A 25,443-nucleotide genomic window follows, 5' to 3' on the forward strand; every position below is an offset into this window, starting at 1 on the left:
TTTACTTAGGTTCCATGAAAATGTTTCTTTTAAGAAGATAACATCGTTTAGGGCGTTTTAACTTGTGTGTACTTCATGTTCTTCCCGTCCTCAGTGCTTTGAATTGGGTTTCCTGTGCGTGGGCGGAAAGAAGCCGTATATTTTACTGGAATTTACATGACGTATGACTTGCTCGTGGGCGCTTTGAACAAGGCTGGGCTTCCTAACTTGAGTTCTCAATCACTTGCATATTTTTCCGGATGCCTCAAATACAATTATTTATGATCATTTAATGCTAGGTGTGCCATCTGCAGGTAAGAACAATGTTTATGCTTCTATTTTCTTTTAAGGTGACTTTCGATCCTTTTTTGGTAGCCCTTAGACTCTTGGCGGTTTATATAGTTTGGTTCAGACTTTCACGGTTTAGTAATGTTTCATTCACAGTCTTATTTGTCCCCAATGAGACGTCACATTTAAACGATTTTAGGCATGTTATTTAAATTCAATGTTTGAAAATCGAAGACTTAACAGGTAAAGAATCCCTCTGTGTTGGTTTTATTTTTTATTAGATACCTTGAAAGAGATTAATTTAGTCGTCTTAATTTTTTACACCCGACGTAGAGGGTAAGGCGCGTGAAGATTTTTTTGCTTTGACGCTCTTCACTTGTGAAGTTTGGCCTTAATCGTCTCGAAACAAAGTGAATGTAAAGCACTTTTAATACCAGCTTTTATATGATCAGTATCTGATGAAGCGCTGTACATTTTATTTATGTACAACTGTAGTAAGCTTAATTATTTACTTCTGTAAATGAAATGAACAGTGTGAATTGTTGTAAACTAAACTAGAGGTTTATAGCTGAACAATCCACACCGCGTGAAATCTCTTTTTCACCTGTTTTAAAGACTGAGCCTTTCGCTTACATATTTGCACATTGCTTTAACAGAATTATAATCAGCAAAACAACTTTGATTTGCGAAACGTAATAGTTTTTCTCTCAACAATGTGCCTTTTAGCGGTTAAAATTCCACTGTCGCTTTATTTTCCTGCGTTGTCTACATGCGTCCTTTACTTCAGTAAACACGCGATGACAGCGTGCTGCTGCCTAATTTGTATACACATTATTTGTCAAAAATAACGATCCTCTTTCATATTATGTTATGACTCTAATTTTTTTGGCAATTGGTCGTTAAAAATTTCAGTTGCTTGTTACTTAAGTTACTTACACATACAACTTTTAGTTCAGTGCATAATTAGTGTAATTTTGTCTTGATGCCAAAATAAGATGGACAGTGCAAAGAAATTGTATTGAAAAAGCTGTCTCTCATATTATTTTGCTGTAAAGTTTCATATTTTTCCATCTGGAGAGAGAGGTAAACAGACTATAACAAGAAAAATGGGCCATTGTGTATGCATCTATGTACAATGTGCTCTCAGCTTAAATAAGAATTTTCTCTGTGTCCTATTAATAATTAGGTGTAGGAAACAAAGAAAATTCTGAAGCAAGCAGGGTTGAATTCTAAGAGTGGATTTTACAAGCTTCCAGCTACAAGTCACTGTGTTGGATAGTGTTTTCAAACAGTTTATTCTGGGATAAGATATGGGGTATCATTAAGGTAAAACTGATACATTTTGTTCATAATTAGTGTGGGGTAGGGTAGGGTTTTTCTGTGGTAGTTAGTCAAGGTATTGGGTAAGGATTTCAGGGTCCCAGCATCACATCTCAAGACAAATTAATATTCATAAGGTACACACCCATAGTTAGTGTTGTTGCTGGTCCCACTGGTCAGTTTGGCTCAAGCGCCAAGGCTGTGCTCTTAGAAAAATTGGAGAAAGCCTAATGTATTGAACCTGTGAAATCCAGGGTGCCTATATATGATTTCTATACAAAAAAATTAGAAGATATTCTAGGCACCTAAGGGCAAAAGTTAGATGCCAGGGGTCACAGGGCACTGCTAGAGCACAGCCTTGAGCACTATCAGTCTTGTTTGCATTAGATCTATGTGTCTAGTACAGCATTTTCTGGTGTCCAGGTTTCCTTCCTTGTTCAGCCTTTTAGTGATGCATTTACCGCAATGCCCCCCTTTTTTTCTACTGATTAATCAGAGTGATGGGTGCTGTTTCTTTTTTGCTTGGGGGCTCATGGCTGGAAGGTGCAGTTTTACTAGCCATGGGGGCATAACTCTATCCACGGGCTGGCTTTGTCAAAAGTGAAAGCCATTGAACATCCTGGGTACCCACCTTTACTAAACGGCGCAGACAAAAAATAAAAGCACTTGATGGCATGGGTGAAGTGAACTTAACGTTCTTCAGACTGAACTCAGCTGCCTCTTTGAAGTATGTGAATTAAAGTCTCATTTATATCAACAGCTAGTGTGTTTGTTTTGCAATGTCCTTACGCCAGTGTCCAATCCTTCAAATTGTTATAGTGCTGAGAATGTTTATTGGGTGATTCAATAACTATTGTTTTTTTATTTTCTCTGTCAGGTTGCTCCTGTTAACAAAAAGCCTTATTGTGGTATGAGCAGTGTACTGCAAGGCTACTACCATGATGCACGTACAAAAAATGATCATTCTTATCCTTTTGTCTTTGTTCTGTCCAAGTTATGGCAATTATCTAGAGTTACAATTGAGTGAAGAACTCTATAACATCGACATTGACAATGAAACAAACATCATTTTCATTGGAGGCAAAAATCTGCTGTTGAAAGCTTCATCAACCTTAAAAGAACTGAAAAGAATCACTACTGGTCCTAAACCGGATAATAAAGAATGTCTCGTATCACAACAAAATTGTAGTCTGGAAAATACTGACAACAGGAATAAAATTCTACTAATAGACAGTAGAAATAAAAAGCTCATCACTTGTGGGAGTCTTACACATGGAGTTTGTCAAGGAAGAACTCTAGAAACACTGTCAGTGGAAATTTCAAACGACAATGAATATGTGGTGTCAAATTCTGATCTACCTTCAGTGGCTGTTATTGGTCCAAGTTGGGATCATGGGAAACGTGCTTTGTATGTTGCAACGTCATGGGATGGAAAAACATATGGACAAAAAGTTATATCTAAAAAAAATAGGTTAAATTTTTTAATTAATCCAAAACCTTCCGTATCAACTCGGAACATTGATGGCTCCAATGTTTTTGCAGTTTCTATTAATTCGCCATTTGATGGATATTCCTATCTACAATTTACGGACTTAAATTATTTAGTGAATTATGTTTATGGATTTACATTGGGTGGCTTTACTTACTTTGTTTCTGTACAAGAGACAACAGAGTCTTACAAGGAAAAGAAGAACCCAAAAGTTTTCAGTACTTTCATAATTCGTATATGCCAGCAAGACAAGAATTACTTTTCATATTTAGAGTTACCACTGGAGTGCAAAGGAACTAATGGAACAAATTTTAATATAGGAACATCTGCCTACCTAACAAAACCTGGAAACTTTTTTGCTAAGTCTTCTGGAATTCAAGCTTCAGATGACGTGTTAGTCGTAACATTTGTCCAGACTAATGGAGGCTGGAATGATCGTGCTTCAAAGTCAGGTGTTTGTTTTTATCCAGTCAAAGAGATCAATGAAAAGCTGGCTGCTGACCAGAAGAAATGTGCAGATGGCTCATATTCATCAGAGAAATATGGATTACCCTGGGTTGATGGTGTTAAGAACTGTGCTACTACGGTAATATTTAATACACTCATTAACCATGAGTTTCTTTCTTCTGAGACAAAGAAAGTCTGGTTTAACTTGAGTAATTTACTTGCAACTGCGTATAGCTCAATCATGTAACACAATCACGAGTAATCATTTTGTCTTTTATTGTTGACAGGGTTCAAGTTCTCCAACAATCCTTCCTAACTTCTGTCCTGTTTCAAGCTTAACAATCAAATATGTTAAATATCGTTCAATTAAACTATCTGCAGCAAAAAATGCCATAGTAGAATATGATCAGGGAATACTATCGACTGCTGCTGTAGCTGCTATGCCTTACTCCAATCACACAGTGTTGTTTATTGGTACAAGTCAAGGCCAGCTACTCAAGGTACATGTATATTAATTTAGTTTGCTGATTATAAGTCCTTCTACATCAAGTAGGTTTCCGCCATGTCTTGCAACTACTGTTTGTTTGCTGAGACAAAGTATGTAGCTCTGTATGCTTCGATCAAATCTAGTTTCTCTTTACTTGATCATGCTACTGAAGATCTGTTTTGTTGTCCATATTAATCTGTATTTGAATCTTCTTCTTCTTGCAAAATACAAGCAAGATACCCCCTTCTATCAAATCACAGAGAAGTTATAGTGATAATTTGATTACTCATTACACATGTAGGAATACAGATTTGAATTTGCTACTAGTTATGGCAAGGATTAATGGATCATTTTTCTAATAACTGATTCATCAATTCTGTAATGATGGGGGTATGCTTGACCTGGTGTGACTGTTACTAATACCAAATTAAATAAATGTCTCCATTTTTGACTCCAGGGCTCATTTGTGACTATTAGTGCAAATCCAAGGATAGTTACATTGATAACAGATGCTCTTTTTGTAGTCAACCTGGGATTATTTGACTGCAATAATTGGAGCTAGGCCTTGAATAACTCAGCCCAGGAGGAAAAATCTGAATTTCTTGCAAAATACCCTCAGTATTTTAAATCAATAATTTTTATACAGCACTGTGTGTTTTAGGTGTCAGTGGGAGATGGCAAAAACAAGGTGAAACCATACACTGTTTTGAACATAAGCTCGGATGAAGTTCGGCAGATGAAGTTCACAAGTGATAAAAAGTACTTGGTTGTTCTGAGCAAACACAAGGTATGTTCAAAATACTTTCCTTTATAAGAGGCTGATACTGCTAATCCATAACCTATTAATAATTGTTAATATTAATATTTTTATAATGGCTGGTATCTAATCAACAATTAAAGAATGAGACCTTTAAGACCTTCATAATTCTTCTGATCATATCAAAGCCAAATCCTATAATTGTTTTGTTAATCATTCAAAATTTATTCCTTGTTGAAAAGCAAGCTAAAACATGGCTGCCTCAATCAATGTTAATTTTCCCCTCTTCAATTGCCTGTTTCTTGGTAAGTTTAGGAGATTAAGGGATGTTCGGTTCTGCAGTTATTCTCCAAGTAGCAGATGTTGTCCATCAAGTTGTATTCTTGCTGTTCTTGCTATATTTTTAGGCATTAGTTCACCTATTTCTTCTTCACAAAATGCATGAAATGTTCTGTCATTAAATTGTACTGCTCTACCAAAAAAATGCAATCTCATCTCAGATTTCAGTCCAATTTTCTGGCAGTCATGCCATAGTATTGAAGTTATTATCCAGACATCACAAACATTTTTCCAAATTTGGTCAATTCTAGCTAGTAATGTGTAAGGATAAACTGCAGGATTTGATCCAATTAGAAATGTAGAACTATTTTGAATAAATAATAATAAATTATTATAATGGTGGTTTTTAATGCCACTTTTTTTTGCGATAAGGTGACAAAGATACCAGTTGAAGAATGCAGTTCCTTTTCATCTTGTGGAGACTGTATCAGACCTGGTGATCCATTCTGTGGTTGGTGTACTTTGTTTAAGAGGTAAAGTATATGTCTTCGAATTTTTGTAACAGTAACACTCTTGTATTAATGCGTTATATATGCATTGTTAAACCTCACATTTTTATACAAGAGCTTTGTTCCTTGAAGGACAACATGCAAAGTAGAAACCCAAAGAACCGCTAAATGAGATATTGGAGTTCAATTTTATTATGACAATTCTAAGTGTGGGAAGTTAGTAAAGAACATTCAGTAGCTAGTTAGTGATAACTTGTGAAGTTTTTATCGTTTATTTCAATTTTCTGTTCAAATTTTATTGATGTACGGTGAGCGACCTTTCAGATATTTTGGTCCCAGCTTTTTTTTTATCATAAAACTGTGCATGTGAGGTTGAGCTACATTCACCAAGATGCCTTAACTTTCAAAAAATCAGTCAAAGGAGCACTGTTGCTATACAGTGTATACGAAAATGCAGCCAGTTCTAGAGAACCAGTCAGTCAAACAACATTAACTAAGCAATGTAAGCTTTTCAAAACAAGCACAAGTGGCCAGTGATGAGTGGTCCTAAATGGATGTGGTGCATTGTTGTATTTAACAAGACTTACAATCACCTACCCTTCTAATAGCTGGCTTGTTGGTGGCCAAACGTGCCTTTTACTTTTCTATGAGATTCTTCTTGTGTGCACCAATGGTATTCCTCATTAATTTGTTCTTTGTGGCATAATATTTCAGCTGCACCCAAAAGGAAGAATGCTCTAAAGCTGATATTCATCCATTACGGTTTGTGACAAGTTTGTCTAAATGTCTGCAGATTGCATCAATTAGTCCTGACAAGATCCCTCTTGGAGAAAATGTTAATGTAAGTTCAGGCCATGATCTTACTGAGATTCAGACAATTCTTTTAGCTATAACAATTTAAGATGGCTCTGATGATACCATTACTACAGTCGTTCTTGCCCTTTTCTTACAATTTCTTAAAGAAACATATGGCATTTATTTAGAGTTTCTTGTCTGCAAATAAAAATGAAGTATGTAACCCCGGTATGTAACTGAATGTTCTTTTTTTCTTATATTAGAAAATGATAGCAATAGTATAGGAGGTCCATTGCAAACGTTAGTTTGAAGGGGGCAGCTATTATGTCCTTTTCCAGATACAAGTCATGTCAATTTTTAGCTCCCTGGTTGTTTCAATAATAAATTATGGACTCAAACTTTTATTTGTGACAGGTCTAATAGAACTGTGACAACTATTCTGGTGCTGTGTTTTTTCATGTTGTTTAAAAGATGTGCATTGTTTGGAGATTGCCAACTACCAAATTGCTGAACTGTTTCTGTCATGTCAGGCGTCGGAAAGGTAGCTCACTTGTGGACCTTGAAGAAGAAAGTTTTTTCATAAATTTTTGAAGTCCTCATTAACATTCAGTTACAAAAATATGTAACAAACTTTTTTATTTTCCAGCAGTTTTTACTTGACTAGTGTTTGTTATTGTCCTTTTTACAGATAACACTGAATGTAACTAATCTGCCTCCCCGGCAAAAGAATGACAGCTACAAGTGTTATATATATGGAAAGGAAAGACCACTTCACAAATTACCTGATGGTCAACTAGCCTGTGAGACTCCACCTAGCAATCAGCTACCTAAAATCACAAGTGAAACAGGTCTGTGTACTTATCAGTAAGCTGCAATTGCTCCTACCTCTCTATAGGGATGAGGGTTAATTAGTCGCTCTAGATCCCCTTCTCCCTAATCAAAGGGACTGTTAAGACGGTGGGACATTTTCAGTTGTTTATAGCCTCTGTAATTGAAGTTGTGGTAATCAACATTAGATATTAGCACTCATTCTCATGTCCAGCGATGAGGAAGTGTAAATATTATTACTTAACAGTGCAATGCAGTATCCCTTTTTAAAAGCTCCTATATTTATCCCATCTTGATTGGTCAGGTTTAAATTATTTTACTGGCATGGTGCAGATGTTGCAGTTAGTTTTATTATTTCAATTAATATTTGTATTCATTAGCATAAATTACCATACCCCAAAACAATGGAAAAATAATAATTAAGTGAGATGAAAAATTAACTGCAACACACTCTGTTGATTTCCAGTCTTCAATCCATCACCCCATTTTAATGATTAAGTTATGTTTTGTTTTTCAGGTGATGTTTTTGTTGATCTTGGTCTTTATTCTACTGAGTCAAAGGAGGTTTTTGTGAGCAAACAAGTAGGATTTTATAGTTGTTCTGCAATCAAAGGGTGAGTTTGAAAAAATACCAGAGTACATTCCAGTTTTGATTTCTTCCCTTTCTTTCTTTAACCTACATCGTCATTGTAATCTCATGATGATGTTTTACTTATATGAGGTGCAGATGTCAGCTTCTGTTGTCAAAGACCAACTAATATCTAAGCAATTACCCATTACCGTTAGGCTTCTAATGGATAAAATGAGGGTGGAGGAGCAATGGGGTTCTACTGACCAGCAGCATTTGAAGACTGGACATCAATTTAAGGGTGGATTGAATGAATGAATGAATATACGAATATCCCTATTTAAAAATGCTGCTTTTTCCAATGACTTTTTGTCCCTGGCAGGTAGAATATGCTCTGGAGGGTTTAGTTTTAACTGAGAAAATGTGACTTTTGCCGCTTGTTTTATGCTGAGTGGTTGTGACACACATATTGATTTTCTGCGGTTATTTTTCTGGTCGGCGTGTTTTGCCCTCTGAAGCAAGAACATTCATCGCGGCTAAAAAAGCTCATCAGTCAAGCACCAGAAGACGCCATGTTTAAGATCAGAAGACCTGTTTATAAGCGATTATTTAAATCAAATTGCATGCTACGTACCAGCCAAAAAAGCAATGTAAATCAAACCTGTCAACAGTCAGTGTTCTCGCCAAAAGGAGCTTGCTTCAGGATCTGATGCACAGCTGGTGCCATGGAACGATGGTCCCAAATGTTTGTCTACAGGCTCTTACCCTTTTCCTTCCCTCTCCTTACAATTTTTTCACCCTTTCCCCACCTTTCCACCTCACCTTCATAGCCACAACAGCCCTGCATGTTCAAATTGTCACTAAAGATGTGCTATGTCATTTTGCTTTTAGGTGTCAAAACTGTGCAGAAGCAGGTTACAAATGTAATTGGTGTACTTATCTTGGGATATGTACTGATGATGTAAATACTGAATGTCCAGGAGAGTTTATCCTGCCCATACAGGTCTGTGGCAAGATGTTTTGTGCAGTTGAAGCTCCATTAAGTGGTTTACCCCAAGAGACAGGAGCAGTGGCTGGTCAGGGTGCAAAGAAAGTCAGTTTTACAGTCTGCCATTCGGGCAAGTTGTAGCTTATAGCATGTACTAGCCCACAAGTCATTTCAACTAGCCCCAAAACCTTTTTTGATTAGCAGGATTGATTACAATCCCTCTGTAATTTGAATTTCCCAAACAGTCAGGCAAGTTGAAAACAAAAATCACTAGCCTGATAGTAAAATCCACTAGCCCCAGGCCATCAGACACAACTTTCTTTGCACACTGCTGGTTAATTAAGGTTGGCCACTTAATAGAGGTTCTGTTTTCAAGGATTTAGTGATAATTTTTGCTCGCTGGGAATCTGTAATTAGATATAGTAGTTTCTCGCAAAATTTTGACGGTAACTTATAAAATATGGTACATGAACTAATTATTATAAATTCATTATCGTTTAATTATTAAACCTAATATATTATGCAGTCATTGTTGAGATCAATGTTTGTCAGCATCGTAGAGCATTAATAATTATCATGCATTTATACAGGACAGTCAAAATTTTTTCCAGTAATTTGCCTATTCTGTTAAAAATTAGAAAAAAATTATAACTTTTTTCTTTAAAATTTCTGCAAGAAAGAGAGTTGATTTTATGCAGTTGCATTAGTATAATTTACAAGTGATTATTAGTGGTTTTTATATTGACAGAATCGCACTGCTGGCTCTAAGGGCTGTCCAAGATTAAAGAGCGATACAACATTACATATCGCAGTTGGAGTAAAAACAAGCATCACACTTCCTGCATATGATCTTCCTCCCACAAAGGTATTATTTTTAGTGTCAAGAAAAAATTGTTTGGTTCTCTTGACCAAGTGCCTTTGATGTTCTTTAACTTCCATGTCAATTGAATTTGTTGTCAGATTCCCTTTGGTCTTTTGAGTGGTTTTTCATTGGTCTGTAAGTGTTAGGCTTCACCAACTAATAAATTCAAACTTTTGTTAATTCTTATTATCAGTTGGGATGTTAAAATGTCCTCATTGATATTTGGATAATAAGTGCATTGTTTATGTAGAAAATTTTCATTGAGCTCTGCCAGCAATATGTGACTGATATATAATCTGCTGTTATTAATTTTATTAGTCTGGTGCTTCTTACAAGTGCATTGTAGAAGTTGGTGGAAAGAAACAAACAGCAGATGCAGTTCGAGTCAGTGACACACAGTTAGTGTGTTCCCCCACTAAGGTATACTTGTCAAAAAGTGTGTTGTTAGCAATATTAGATTTTGATTCCACCTCCCCTCTTGTGTTGAAACCATTTACCACATTACTTAGAGGTGAGCAAAGATATAGTAGCTGACTCACTGTTAGTCAGTAATAAAGTTATGTGTAATGTTAGCAACTTACCCTGTCAACTTGTCTAATTTTTTGTCATCCAGTATTCATATGATGCAGAGCTGAAGAAACAAGCTGTGAAGCTTACTGTTACATTCAGGAATTCGGATCAGCTTTCTGTACCCAGTACCTTTCAAGGTTTGTTGTTTGAGTAGTCGTCTTCAGAGTCAAAGTGACTCAGGTAGTATAGAAGCACATACTAAAGTCTGTTAATGCAACCCCTAAGACTAAAGCCTGGTTTTCATGTACCCCATTAGCTACCCGTGTTATGGCCACATGCATTGTCTGTCACTACCAGCTAGAAATAGTGACACTCCGCATCAGGGATAATCATGGTGCCTGCAGGATTCCAGAAACTTTCTAATGTGATAATTGCATGGACAATTAATATTATTAATTAACTCTCAGCTTTTCCCAAGGAAAAAGCATTCTTTTGAGCAAAAATTCTTAATGTACTCATTTTTATTTTAATTCTATTTTAATTTCATTCTATTGTTTATCACACTATATCTTAGAATTTTTTGTTTTGAAATAATTTCGCCTGTTGGAAGACCACAGGACAACCATTAGAAAGCTCATATTTTTAAAAAACTTTTCAGCCAAAGAATGCCTCTTGATATATATGTTGATAATTATGATCTATCCTGGCTGCTGCTGTGCAATTTTTTAACCATTGTTTTATCTTTGAGCATTAATTTGCAGTCATTTTGATTATTTTTGATTACAGTGTATTTGTACAAGTGCTGGGTGTCTCGAACAGACTGTAGTATCTGCCTTCATGACTCAGCCGCTGAAACAAATTTAAAGTGCGGTTGGTGTAAAGCAGTCACCAACAAGTGTGTTGTCCAAGAGGCTTGTATTGAAGAAGGAGGCACCTGGTTTCCTTATACATCAAATTGTGAAACTAAACCCAACATTACAAAGGTATTTGACCGTGAATGCCAAAAATTTATAATTATTTATTACTAGAAACAAACATGTAGCCATTGTTAGATTCTTAGAAAACAAAAGGATATTTTAATCACAGCCTCACTGGGAAAAGTGCAATGTCCTTATAATTTATAATATCAACAACCAGTCAATATTGTGGAAATGCCTTTTGTACTGCTTGCAGTTCATTAAATTTAAATCCTGTGACTGTGTATTATTGTGTGAACTAATTTTATTTAGCAAGGAAACAAAACAAACATGTTGTGAAAAGCTTTGCTGTTCATGTCACTTATTTTCCACTGACTGTTTTAATTAAGCGCTTACTACAACTTACACAAGGGATGTGCGTTGTGGTGTATAGTGGTAGCAATGGGATAGACAGGCCTCCCTTGTGTTCATGGTTTGGCTCCCTCCCTGGTGTCCCCTTGTGTTCATTTTCGGCTGCCTCACTGGTGCCCCCTTGTACTCATTTTTTGGCTCTCTCCCTGGTGCCCCGTTGTGTTCATGTTTTGGCTCCCTCCCTGGTGCTCCCTTGTGTTCATGTTTTGGCTCCCTCCCTGGTGCTACACATTCTATTGTTTACCTCCTTGGTACCTTTGAAATAAAGTTGTCTGATTGTACAGTCAAACTGGAACAATGGGGACTGTTATAAGTCCAGTGAAAAGCATAATATGATGTTGATAGTTTAACTTAAGTCGTGTTTACCTTGGGGTGGCCATGTTGGGTGGACCTATGATCTAATGTGCAGTAACAATATTTTAGGTTTGGCCTCTGGCTGGTCCTATACGTGGTGGAACAGAAGTTGAAATTCATGGTTCTGATCTTGGAAAATCATTTCGTGATATTGAGAATACTGTTTCAGTAGCAGGTTATTCATGTCTTGCGAATCCCAAAAAATATCTGCCATCTAGAAGGTTAGTTAATACTGCTGATCATTAGTACTGCTATGCCACTTTAAACTGAAAACTTGTCTCAAAGCTGTTTTATTTGCAATGTACCTCTTCTAATCTTCAACCTCATAAAAAACTGCAAATATTTTATTGTCTATGGAAATACATCGCATTTTGTTCATGTTATTAATTACTGCTGCTGTCAGGGCTGTCACTAAGGGCTCCCATAGCTTCTATGAACTTGTCCCCTGACTATTTTCATAGGAAACAAAATTATGCTACTAATTGAAGTTTCTAGCTGTACAATTCCAGGCCTTAGCAACTGGCCTGTGTTGTGCTCATGTTCAGTGCTCATCATTATCAATGATCTGCCATTGAATTATAAGAGGCAGTGCTGTTGACTAACAAACATCCTTGTTTACATCACTTGACATCAGTTATCAGTTTCCTTAAAGGACAGTTTTGGTGTCTGTGTGTTTTGGCAGGATCTTTTGTAATACATCAGCTAGCACAAGTGGCCCTGTGAGTGGACCAGTAAAAGTCACAGTTAATAACTTCTTGGGACAGTCAGCACAACAGTTTTATTACCAGGTCAGTTTATTTACTACACGGTGAGTAAAACATATAACATGACATATCATTTATAAATACAGGTAAATAAATATAGGTATGAATAGATAAATACAGGTATGAAGCAAAGACTTGCTTGGAGCTGTGAAAGGCACAACTTTTAAACTTTGATTTAACTTGAGTCCTGCTTGATCTAACTGACTACTTCTGTGTTTTTTGAAAACATATTTGACTGGATCTGTCACATTACTTAGTGCTTTCCTTCAAAAATCTAGGGTTTTTTTGTTTCCTGTCTTTATCAGGTGATAATGTTTTAAAAAAAGGAAAATTTTCATTCATTTTCAGGACCCTGAACCACGGGATTTCAATCCAAAGAAAGGTCCGAGATCTGGAGGAACAAATGTCAACATAACAGGAAATAATATGAATACGGGAAGATACATCACTGTTCAAGTTGCTGGGCGACAATGTTTGGTGGACAGGAACAAGTTAGTGTCTATGTTTAATGTTGTAGTAGTTGATGTTTGTAAAAGCCTACTGCCATATTTTCATGTTTTCACTATCACTATTTACCTTTGGCTTGGCTTTTTCTCAGGGTAACAAATACGAATGTTCCATGTATCATCAGTCCTGCTTTAAACAGAAGGAGAAGAAGATCTTTAAGTAACAGCAAAGAGGTGATTATCACTTTTGATGGCTTTAGCCCTGTTGGACCCAGTGGAAGTTTTATATTTACAGCAGATCCTACAATAACTACCATTGACCCGGACAAACTATACTATGGGTGAGTTACGTTGTGAAACATTTAGTACACAGTTTAAAGATAATTATGGAACTTTGAGTCACTATGATATAGCAAAAAGGTGCATAAAGAGGTAATGATAATGTTCAAGTAACTATGATTGCAACACTTTATTTGAAAGGGGGAGAAGAGAGAGAGAGAGAGTTTGAAATAATGATCATGGTTTAATTATCATCCAGGGTTTGAGATTTTTTTGAACTTGTACACTCAGAGAATTTTTTCAGCTTCAACTTATTTTAAAGGGAGCTAATAACAAGCCTGGAATCAATAACCATTGCATGAAAGTTTGTTGTTATAGTTGTGTGATTTGTGCTGGGTATGGGTGTGAACTAGAGGTGTTAGGCACAGAACAAAACAAAATGTTCAAGTCAAACTGATAGTTGTTTAATGACTGGTAACCTGTGTAACTTACAAAAACTATCCCTTCTCCTTTGGCTTTATGTCCAACTCCTTTGCTGAAAAATTTTGCTTTTTAGTGGGGGCCTTGAGTTAAGCGTGACTGGAACCAATCTGGATTCTATACAAAACCCCAAGATATTCTTCAGATATACTTTGAAAAATGGCACCGTTGTTGATACTGACATCCAGGTAAGGTCCTGATCTGTCTTATATAATTATCCCATGTTGCTTTCCTTTTTTCAGTCTTTATTATTAATTTTGTTTCCTTTTATAAAAATTTTGGTCATTTCGCTATTTTTTTGAAATTCATTTTCGATGAGACTGTTTAAACATTATCGTAGAATTTATTTTCAGAAGAAATGCAATTAGTTTTGTGGTAGATATGAAGCAAATTAATTTGATACATATGTTATTACTGTGTGATGTTTTTAAACTGCTTGTTTGCACACTCCTGAGTGGACTTGAGAGAGTGGTAAAAAACAAACCTTCCTTTTTCCATTTTACACTAACAGTAGCTATATAGAGTGTTTTCACTCACGTGGCCAGCATCTATGCAGATTTATTGCAACAAAAGAAAGCGTTTGCATAAGAAAAGAGTTCAACTCCCAGAGGATTGGTTTGGGACACCAACATGGCTGCCGTTTCATTGTTTTGGGACACCAATATGGCCGCCGTGACGTCATGTGAAAACACTCTATACCAGTTCTAACTGATCTTTGCTGTTTCCTCACTATCATTCACTGAGAGTCTTTAGTGAATCTTTCTTGCTCCCAGCATTTCCATTTCATAGTCGGACTCTGACCTGCCTTTCTTACACACTACTTGTAGCCATGCCAAGCCGACCCCCGCAGCCTGCCTGACCTTTATTCCAGTGGGACAGTAACAAAATTACAAAGTTGCACATTACATTTAAACAGTTTACAAAACTGGAATCTTAGGGCGGGTGGGTGGGAAGGTCAGTAATGGCAGATGCAACAAAAGCAATTGCCTGCCTTTCGGTCACATGACCTATATCCGGGCCCCTAGTGGTTTGTGAGAAAAACATTTTCCACTTATTTTGTTACCCTTATCCAGTGGAAAGTTACCCTTCTACACCTAAGTGGAATGTTTTTGAATGTCTTTATCAGTTAACATTTGCTTTATAAGAAGTATATTCTTGAAAATGCTGTTTCAGGACTGTAAAAAACCAGAGAGCAGTTCATCAATGATATGTCACTCTCCAGAAGTGCCAGATCTTACAGGAAATGTTTCGCAAGTAGCGGCTGCATTTATCTTGGATGCTGTAAAAATACAGTCAAACTTAACAACTGTCACAATGATTCCAAATCCTGAGTTCATACCTTTTGAGGATGTATATGAATTGAAGGAAGACAACCTTATACTGGAGGTATTAAGTCAGATTTTATTGCTTGGTTAAATCCTGTTTTCAAATCCACATGTATATAAAAAAAATTGGTTTTATTCAAATGCATGAAAAGAATGTCCTGCCAAAGACAGCTTTGCAAATCACTTTTCTTTCTTTAAAGTAAATATGTCTCTAATTTGACTGGACAACATATAATAGTGATGGGTGATGCCCAGAGACTGATGCATACCGTGTGGTAAACAAAACTTTGTGCCTGGTAGATGCAGGATTTGCAGGAAGGATGATAGCTGCTGTATATTCTTCCAATAATGTTAATTTGTTGGTACAAGAATTCACATGTGCTAAAGGTGGATTTTAATGGTCTTTGATATTAATTTTGTCCAGACATCTTGTCCAATCACAGTCAAGATATGGGCCAATTTTAGTTGAACACTGTCCAGCAACCAGCTATTATTTCCAGCTCGGAAGGAGGTGTCATTTGAAATGTGACCCCTTAGAACTTTATGGCTTGTCTTCATAATGGGTTGTGGAAGGTTTTTGGCCTCTGGGAGATGGCTAATTTTCTTTATACCCAACTTTTTTAACAAGTCTTTCAAATCACATGCATACAATGCTGGGATTAAATTAGAAATCTAATGTCGCTTTTCTTCTCATTGTCCTCAAGTTGACTTTAAAATATGTTTTATCCTCAGGCCAAAAATTTAGAAAATGCATTGAAATCACAGATAGTTGTTACCGTTGGAAAACAGTCATGCAAGATAACCAGTGTTGATAAGGTACGATTGTAAATCTCATTAACTGCATGAACACGGCTGAGCTTCTAAATTGAGAACTACTTTATCAAGACGAGCAGTTTCTTCGATTTAATTGTTTGGTGATTGTTTTTTAGGAGCAGTTGGTTTGTTTGGCACCGACTGAAGAAAGTCACAGTTCAAACCCTCCTGATGGACTCTATGCTGTTAAGGTTTGATAGTTTTCTTTTCAAGCGAATTCCTAAATAATTAAAAGACTGCATGCCACTCTTGTTAGTAATAAATAATTTCAACAAAGCAAGGAATACATACAATTGTGCCTCAGTCTGTTTGAGTTCAACCACTTGGATGCGAATGATCAGAGGAGCCCCAACTCCTGTGGTTATTCAGTACTAACTCGTATGAAAAATAAACTTTTTTCTTTTTGCAGGTTGAAATTGGTCGTAACTTGCGCTTTTCTGTTGGCAGGCTGAAGTATTTTAAACCCGTGTCCAAAGATATACCACTTTACGTTTGGATTGGCGTGGGAGGTGGTGCTCTCTTTCTTATCATTTTAGTCATCATTATTCTTTGCTGGTGTCGGCGCAGTCGTCGAAAACAGAAGAAAGACTTTAAGAGTCTTGAAGTTCAGATGAACAACCTAGAGTCCAAGGTCGCTCGTGAATGCCGAGAAGGTATTTTGATTGGTGATGGATTTTTGCGCCACTTTCTTAATCATTCACGGACAAGGCCCAATTGAAACCATGTTGTAACTTTCTCTTTCTTAGAGCGGTTTTCATTTGAGTGTAGAAAAGTAATTGGTTTTGCACTTTCTACACGATGCGATTGGCTTAAAAGATTCGCGCCACCTTTTCATCCAATCAGAAGTAAAACCAAAGCCAATTGTGACGCGCTCGCATGCATTTTCCCGCGCTTTGCGTCAGCCACATGTAATTACTTCGAGTTATGATTGGTTCAATGTATTGTCTGTGTCCTATGTGATTGGCCAGAGTAATTACTTTGGTTTTGGTTTTACGACACTCAAACGAAAACCACTCTAATGTATGTAATAAAGCCAACCTTGTTTTAGATATTCACTTCATAGAATCGGCTTAACATAATAAGGTATTTACTACAAGACTAATAAGTGGCCAAATCATTTAAATCAAGTCCTGGTTATTTTTTAGCTTTTGCTGAACTGCAGACCGATGTAACAGATTTGACCAGCGACCTGTCAATGTCTGGAATGCCATTCTTAAATTTCCAGACGTACGCTTTGCATGTGCTGTTTCCAGGTTTGGACGATCACCCTGTTTTACACAAGAGCAAGGTAACAGCTGATGCAGAACTGGGAAATTCAGAAAAGTAGCTGGACTGTGACTAATTATTGGGCTTATTTTTCTTTTGTTAGCTGATGCTCACAGAGAACTGGGAGACTGGTTTACGGCAGTTTTCGCAATTGCTCCACAATAAGAAGTTCCTTTTGGTCTTTATTCGCACCTTGGAAGCACAAAATACATTTCAAATGAAAGACAGGTTGGTTATAAAGTTAATCGGCATCAAGGGAACTCAGAGACCTTATGACGCCATTTTACCTCTATTAGAATAACGTTTGTTCGGCCTATAATAAAAGTTACTATTCAAAGGAACAACAGAAACAGTTAGAATGTATATTTTCAGTAAAACTGTCAAACAAGTTGTCTTTATGGTTTTTTAACCTGATATCCTTCCTTAACGTGAAGGTTTAAGGCTCCCACTGTGTATGGCTTTCTCTTAAGGCGCAGAGCAATTTACTTATCTTTTAAGAATGTTTCTTGTTACAGGTGCAATGTTGCGTCTCTTTTGATGGTTGCTTTTCAAGCCAAAATGGAATATGCTACAGAGTAAGTAATTCTCTCCCAGAGTAAATAGGTCCTTGTAAATTCTTCTTTAAGGGACTTGATAAGAACCGTCGGAACAGTTAATAGATTTATGGAAAACAGATTATGTTGCTACAATGTTAACTGAAGTGTATTCTTTTTCTTTCAGAATATTAAAGGACTTGCTTTGTGAGCTAATACGCAAGTCAGTTGCAAAAAGTCACCCAAAGCTTTTGCTACGAAGGTTAGTCGTGCTACTAGTAGATGTAACATTGATGAAACCACATGAAATGCTAATAGTTTTGTGCCGTATTTTCTCCTACAGGACAGAGTCTGTTGCCGAAAAGATGCTCACCAACTGGCTGGCATTCTGTATGTACAATTTTCTAAAGGTGAGTAAATCCAAACTGTTATGTTGTACAGAGTGAGTTAGAGGAAGAATTTCATCATGTCACCGATTTTCTCGGATGCAGTTAAGTAAGTAAGTAAATCCTAGGACGTCGTAAAATTTCATAACATGATTCAAAAGGGGAAGTAAAACTTCTTTTCTCAAACAGTAACGTAAACAACTCCAGCTTAGAAATGAAGAATCACACGTAAGGATTTCATGTAAGACATCAAACACAGTGTGTCTTGACATATCAAACATGGAGAATTGAAATATGACATGCTGCGGAGTATCTTTAAGGTATTACATATTTTGAGGGAGCACTGTTTCTAGTGTTTGATATAACTTCTCAACCAAAAAGAGTTTGAAAAAGAAATTCATAGTGCTACAAACTGTTTCCCATCAGTTATTCACGGCTGTTAAATTATTCACGAAGTTTAGAAGAACAGACTCAAGTTAGAACCATATTTCATATGATCATCTTAAACTACTAGTGGGGAAAGTTTGAATACTATCAAGGTTTGACTCAGAGGAGCAATAACGCCTTTTGCCAGTTAATGTAAGGACTACACTTTAGAAGGGAAGATGAGTGGATCATCTTCTCATTTTACAACAGGTTACACATGTCTTTTTATCTTTTTTAGAATGACGCTGGTGAAGCGTTATTTATGTTATTCAAAGCCGTTAAACAACAAACTGAGAAAGGCCCGGTAGATGCTGTTACAGGAGAGGCCAGGTATTCGCTCAGTGAAGACAAACTTCTCAGACAGGCTTTGGAATTCAAGGTACTTACATTGCATCGATACTCGATACCATCATCATGATAAAGTTGTTTTGCGATGTTCATTACGAGAGCCATTGTATGACAGTTATAGCTCACTGAGGGGTGTGTTACTTCTGGGTTTTTGTGATTTTAACCTTCAAATCCTAGGCGAGATATTTTTGTCGATATTAATAAAAGTGCTTGCAGTTTAAGCTAGTTCAACGTTTTTTGTAAGTGAAGATGAAGTATTTTTCGTGAATATTTTCAGATGCTGAATGTGAGTGTGACTTATGAAAGCAATCCTCCAGTGACTGTTCTGCTGCTTGACTGTGATACCATCTCTCAAGCGAAGGAGAAGATGTTAGATGTCATTTTCAAGGTACGTAAAATCCATTCAGCCATCATAATCAATCACTTTCCTAGCGTCAATAGCCATGGAATTTAAATTCAGACAGTTTGGTTTCATTTGAAAATGAAGTTAGAAGAAGAACCTGACAGACTAGAAGAAATTTGACAATAAAAGGGAGTGCTTTAAATGGCATTTGTATAAGGGGTTAAGGGAAGAATTGTGTGAGGGGTTTGAAGATAGATAAATCCTAAGCACAGGTTAACATCAGTAAGAAATGTCTTTCAAATTAATACATGTTTTATAAATAGCAGTATTAAGAACCCTTCTTTCTATAAACACCAGGACATGATATGGTGAACTACATTTTAAAGTATGACGGTAGTTGCCTAGATCCACGAGTGTGTTAATTGTACTAATGCAAAACACTCTGTTTGTAGAACTCTCCGTATTCCAGCCGACCTGAAAGAGATTCCCTTCAGCTTGGTGAGAAATTACATTTACGTATTTGTAGTAGTATGTATCACATCCGTTATTAAGAAATATTATGATAGTTAGGAAACAATTGATGTCACGCGTTTTGCATTTCCATGGTGTCATACAGCAACCAAAGTGACCGTAATATGTCTATATGTGGTGTTGTAAATTTTTGGCTGGTCAGGGAGGGGTGGGGTAAAGGAGACGTACAGTAGTTACAAACTTAAAGTGTATTTCTTGATTGTAGAATGGGAGCAGAGTTCTGGAAGAGTACTGGCTTTACGAGATGATGATTCTCAATCAGTTATAGATGGAGAGTGGAGAAAAATTAACACATTAAGTCATTATAAGGTAAATATTAGGTAACAGTAGTGGACAAATCTACATTGAATAATATTTCAGAAGAGGAAAAGGGAAAACTACCACCCTTGCTGATTTTATGTAAAAGTAAATAGGCTTTGTTTGTTTCCTTCATTTTCATTAGTATTAGTGCGTGGGGTTGGGTTTAAGGCTACAAGGGGTCGGGCAGTTTGTTGTTTTTCTTCTTACCGACAGTACTTCAGTTCTTTCTGTTTAAAAATTTGGCTGAACAATTTTTGCTGGTACCAGAATAACTTTGGACAAGTCAGTGATATATTTTTTCTTGCTCCTCTTTCCAATTTTAGGTTACAGACAATGCTTCATTTAGACTTGTAACAGGCCACACGTACTTCTACAGTTCGACAGATTCTGGTGAGGATACTACCTTAATTATTGCCCCATTATGTCGCCTTTGTCACAATACGCACAAACTGTTTATGAACGTTCTCTGGCAAAATCCGTTGGAGAATATTTCCTCTGTTGGTGATTAATAACTGTGTATTTGCAATAAAAGGCTACCTGACCTTTGTTTATATAGTAATGAGGGAATTCACAACAACAACCTGAATGGATGTAAAAATGAGTGAAAGTTTAGGGTAGGTGGGTGAGAACCTTGAAGGAACGGGTGACCTGCGGCCATACCTCGGTGGTGTGGTTGCGGGTATTGTTTATTGTCTTTTTTTCATGCCATTTGCCGATAACACCATCTGCACCCCCCCCCCCCCCCCCCCACCACCACCACCACCCCCTCCTGGTGAAAGAAAAGCTTTTTTTCGGCTTACTGTGCCAAAAAAAAAAATTCCGTTATACAATCAACAAAGTTTGCGCACCTAACCGATGACAACTGTTTCTGTGTCTGCAGAGTTAAACAAAAGAAATGTTCTGCGTGTAGGCTTCAGTCCAGGGGGAAGCTATAGCCCATTAGCAGTTTCTAACACAGATGGACCAGATGAGCGTGGAAGACTGTGGCATTTGGTGGGTATCTTTACATCCCATTCATGAATTCTCTGTAATGCTAAACTTTCTTACTGTCCATTGCCTTAATTTCAGGTTAAACAAATGGATTACCCCACCGACAGGGCGGAGGATGACCGCAACAGCAAATTCTTATCGGAGATTTATTTGACAAGACTCTTAAAAACAAAGGTGTGTTTTCGTCTCTTGTTACCTATGTTCCAAAAGTTTCCCTCCAACTTTTACTGCTGTTCTCGAAGCTTCGCTTCTCGCTACACTATTTTTTGGGGAAGATTATCCCTCGTTCACTCGCTTATTATTAATAGTTCAGTTCAATGACCTTCCCCTTTTGTGTTTGATGCATCAGATACTTTTGAAGTTCAAGAGAGTTTTGTATTCTTATTTATAGGGAACTCTACAGAAATTTGTCGACCGTTTATTTCACACTGTGTTTATGCGTTATCGGCCCGGATCAAGTTTGCCTCTGGTGGTCAAGTTTCTATTTGACCTTCTTGATACACAAGCCAAAGAACTAAATCTATCAGATGAGGAAGTCTTACATACCTGGAAAAACAACAGGTAACCAGAATATCCACTCAGATCAAACACCTACCTCGTCCTAATTGTCGTCCTCCTTTCTCTTACCTCGCCTTTGCGTTCTCCCCCTCCCTCTCCCCTCCCCTTTTTTCACCTGCCATGCAGGCTACTTGGGAATGATACACTGTACTTGTGCAAAAAAGGGAAGTCCAGTCCTCTTTACCACATAGCTCTTTTAGTGGAATGCATACAAAGTACGCTTAGATCATTGTCACCGGAAGCTGTTTGCCCAGTTAATTCATCCGAGTGTTATTATTATGACTTTTTTTATTTTCAGTTTGCCACTGAGGTTCTGGATAAATATAATAAAGAATCCAAACTTCATATTTGATGTATCAAAGTCAGGCATTGTAGATTCTTGCTTGTCTGTTGTGGCACAGGTCAGTATCTCTTACTCGGTTTCCACATTCTTGTCATGGAACTAAAACATTTGTTCCATGAAAAAATCCGTCAAGACTCCATTTTTTTTTACTTTCTCAGTACTACAAACCCTGCATTTCACACTTTCTTGTTTTAGTTCTAAACCCACTTGGCTAAATATCTCCTCTAGATTTCTTATTCGTTTATACTGAATATATTCCTGTGAAAGAACCCTTGTCCAGTAATGTTTTTCCCACGGAGAAAGATGAAATTTAATCGTGTTTTCTCTTCCTTAAAGCTTTTCATGGATTCCTGTTCTGTGTCTGAGCATGTTCTTGGCAAGGTAAGAGACATGTGCCAATTAACTGTGTTCAGATTTGCCAAACGTTTCAACATATTTTCTTAATCCAAATTTCCTTTGTGTATATAGGATTCTCCATCAAATAAGCTGCTTTATGCGCGAGAAATTCCTGGATATCGTCAAGAAGTTGAAAGGTGAGTTTGCGTATATATTATTTTCACTCATCTGATTTTGCAAGAACTTCGTTGAGTCTTGTCACATGGCTTTAGCTTTGTTGTTTTTTACTTTTTTTCTGGTCAAAAAGTGGTGCGATATTTTTGGTCTAATCACAAAGGGCGCCATTTTCTTTTGTTATTTCTAGGTTTTATTCTGACATACATGCAGCTCGCGCACTCACTCCACAGGAATTATCCAAGTTCCTGAATGACCTCTCAACGGTTAGTGTTTTCAACAGCCCGCTTTACATGTCACGTGTTTTACTTGGGTTGGACGAACTTGCTTATCACTGGAGGCATGTGTAAAGCCACCCCTCCCCTCTCCCCGCTTTTATTTTTTGAACGGAGGGGGAGGATGTACAGAGGCTATCCAATCTATGGACGAATGCGCTTAGTGAAAAAAGTTCAAATGAAGTTAAATTTAACCACAAGGAGTGCGGGTCTGGTCAGCAGTCTGTCGTTTGGCTCAAGCGCGATCAGCCTTGCTTGCATCACCTCCATGTGCTCAGTACAGTGTTTTCTTGGCGGCCATTCTCTTCTTTTAGCCTTTGGATCATTCTTTTCCCCCCATCCCTACCCCCCCCCCCCCTTTATTTTTCCACTGTTAAATCAGTGTGACAGGTGCATGGTGCCATTGGCCTGGGGGCTCATGGCTGGAGGGCTCGTGTCTGGTTTGCCAGCCATGGGGGCGTAACTCTGTCTAGGGGCTGGCTGTGCCAAAGGTAGAAGCCCCTGGACATCCTGGGCACCCACCTTCACTAAGCGATGCAGTTATTAATTCGTTATTTGCGGTCTTTTCATAACCAAATTATATTCAGGAGTTTTTCTACTTAGCTGGAGGTTTTATCTGGCGATCACGCAAATGCGCGAAGCTGCGAGAATTAAGATAGTTGTTTCCGCCCTATTCTCCTCTCGATTTTGCCGCTTGCAGGCGTTCCCCTCTTTTGCCCCTCCCCAAAACTGCCAGGTGTACAGGATATTCATGGGTATGTGGCCCCAGCAGACCTGTGGGCTAAATACATCCTTTGTTTGTCGTTTTAGGCCCATGGACAGGAGTTCAATTCTGACCAAGCCCTCTCAGAGCTTTATGATTACGTCAGAAAGTATCAAGATCAGGTAGGCACCATATTATTATGTGCGTGACGGACCAAGATGTATGCATTTTTCAAATACCCTGGAAGTTACTCATTCCCAGTCTCCCTCTTTCACCTTATACTGCTCTGTGGATAAAAGTCGCGGTAGACAAGCAGGACAGTGCGACACTTGGGGTATGGAAGGAGATGTAAGGAAAGAGGAAAGAGTCCTCTCTTTTCCTTCTTAATACCCTGGCATCTCTCGCACTTCTCTCGATAGATGTTAGTGGGTGCATGTCAATCCCTTTTACACATGTCTTCCAGGCAGTATATTGTCTTAAATTCTTTTTTTGTTTCGTTTTTAGCTTCAAGATGCCCTGGAGGAGTCTGGGCTGTCGTCATTAGCCTCTAAGCTTGAGCACGTGATTGCTACCATCTCAGATGACTGATTGATAGAACTTGACCTGCTCACATGGTTGATGAATGCAGTTCTTGATCTTACATTTAAATTGCTGCCCAGTTTATTTGTGCTTATTGAGATTATAACCATGCAATTATCATCCTGGCCGCTATCCTAATATTTGCTGCACCTGATCGGTGCTAAATTTTAACTCACAGGAGAGTTGTAAAAGTGCTACCTGTTTGAATGAGGGAACATAATTTCCAGGGGACCTTGCCATGGAAGCAGCTGTCAGACAGTCAGCTAAGCCAGCAGTTGTACGCCATTGTAGTGCCCAGTACAAACATTTTTATCTCAAAGACAGGAAAACGATTATGCTAAGCGTCTGAATCTCGACTGTGTTGGTTTTTTCTCCTAATATAGACTCCACCATTTATTTAATTCAGTCATACTTATTTTAGGCACAGACTTTTGCAATCAACGTACCTATATCAAGAGCATAGCCTTGTAACTCAAGGGAACAGTGTAGCTGGTCAAGTATAACTCTTTGGTTTAATTACCTGTGTGTAGTGTTTAGTTCTTTTTTATACCTTTCCAGAAAGAAGCTTGTTGAGTTGTCTAAAAGTTTATGCATTTCTTTTTTAAAAGACCATGCTTTCCCTAAAAGTGGCAAGAGCCGATGGTGCTCCTAATACATATTTTTGGTAGTGCTTATCAGAGATTGCTTTTAAACTACTTGATTTTCTTTAAAAGGGAAAGACTGTTGTTCCTCTCCGATTCCAGCCCCCATGAAGAAGTGATTTATATTGTTGGTATTATATTGTTCTGTTTCCTCGCAACTGCTAAGCTTTTTTTGGTTTGTGCTCAGAAAACAGGCCATTTCCGGGTTTCAAAAGCTCTCACTTTTAAAACGAGACTAAGTGCAAAACCTTTCTTGTGAAAATGACTTTTATTTGCATAAGAATAAAAAATCGTTTTTATATCAAAAGTTTCGCACTTAGCCTCACTTTGAAACTGAGGCTTAGGGTACTCCATGACTTAGCTTATTTAAGGTAAACTCTTCTGAATCCGGAGGGTCAAGGCAGTATTGAAGTCTCCTATGCTTGTTTTTTTATACATAAAAATGTAAGTTGACTAAATGTAAAATTATAGAAGTAATATCCAATGCTTGTAAATAAAGTTATTTCATAAAAGCTGGGGTTTTTGTGTAAATATTTCCCCTTCCCTTCCTCTATCTTTCTTACTCTTTTTGCTCTTGCCCTAATTCACGTGCATGCTCACAAAGGAAATAAAACAGGTGACCACTGGGGAGGGAAGCATATGATATGGAAGTGAGGTTCAGGACGAAAAGCCATGCGACGCCCAGGTCAATCTCTAATGTGCATACCCAACACACCCGAGCAGTTCGTGAGTTTTTTCCGCGTTTTAAAACGATTGTATGCGCCTCCCATTTTAAACTTATTAAACCAGCGTGCAAAGAAAGTGGTGGCCGATAGC

The 25,443-nt window shown here is 37.6% G+C and overlaps 1 protein-coding gene across 1 annotated transcript; it reads left to right on the top strand.

The window, feature by feature from the left end:
• The first annotated feature begins 156 nt into the window (after nucleotides 1-156).
• LOC140947575 (plexin-A4-like) lies at nucleotides 157-25,139 on the top strand. The gene is made up of 41 exons (XM_073396716.1): nucleotides 157-293; nucleotides 2,465-3,662; nucleotides 3,811-4,023; nucleotides 4,672-4,797; nucleotides 5,479-5,579; nucleotides 6,270-6,396; nucleotides 7,039-7,198; nucleotides 7,696-7,792; nucleotides 8,638-8,749; nucleotides 9,483-9,599; nucleotides 9,915-10,016; nucleotides 10,210-10,303; nucleotides 10,893-11,089; nucleotides 11,858-12,009; nucleotides 12,471-12,576; nucleotides 12,901-13,043; nucleotides 13,151-13,339; nucleotides 13,834-13,945; nucleotides 14,931-15,143; nucleotides 15,815-15,898; nucleotides 16,012-16,086; nucleotides 16,305-16,548; nucleotides 17,041-17,183; nucleotides 17,265-17,389; nucleotides 17,677-17,736; nucleotides 17,882-17,956; nucleotides 18,038-18,104; nucleotides 18,745-18,885; nucleotides 19,132-19,242; nucleotides 19,650-19,695; nucleotides 19,934-20,037; nucleotides 20,352-20,418; nucleotides 20,909-21,021; nucleotides 21,097-21,192; nucleotides 21,410-21,579; nucleotides 21,875-21,977; nucleotides 22,256-22,300; nucleotides 22,388-22,452; nucleotides 22,620-22,695; nucleotides 23,515-23,589; nucleotides 23,912-25,139. The coding sequence occupies exons 2-41, from the start codon at nucleotides 2,526-2,528 to the stop codon at nucleotides 23,993-23,995; spliced, it is 5,667 nt and encodes a 1,888-aa protein (XP_073252817.1). The 5' UTR covers nucleotides 157-293; nucleotides 2,465-2,525; the 3' UTR covers nucleotides 23,996-25,139.
• Nucleotides 25,140-25,443: the final 304 nt, after the last annotated feature.

The sequence above is a fragment of the Porites lutea genome, chromosome 9, assembly GCF_958299795.1.
Source record: "Porites lutea chromosome 9, jaPorLute2.1, whole genome shotgun sequence".
Lineage (NCBI taxonomy): Eukaryota > Metazoa > Cnidaria > Anthozoa > Scleractinia > Poritidae > Porites > Porites lutea.

Excerpts from the sequence above, each read along its gene's own strand:
- LOC140947575 (XM_073396716.1), top strand. The coding sequence starts at position 2,526 with ATGATGCACGTACAAAAAATGATCATTCTTATCCTTTTGTCTTTGTTC. Across the intron at positions 19,243-19,649 it reads TGTTAGATGTCATTTTCAAG|AACTCTCCGTATTCCAGCCG; the intron begins GTACGTAAAATC and ends CTCTGTTTGTAG. Across the intron at positions 21,193-21,409 it reads CAAGACTCTTAAAAACAAAG|GGAACTCTACAGAAATTTGT; the intron begins GTGTGTTTTCGT and ends TCTTATTTATAG.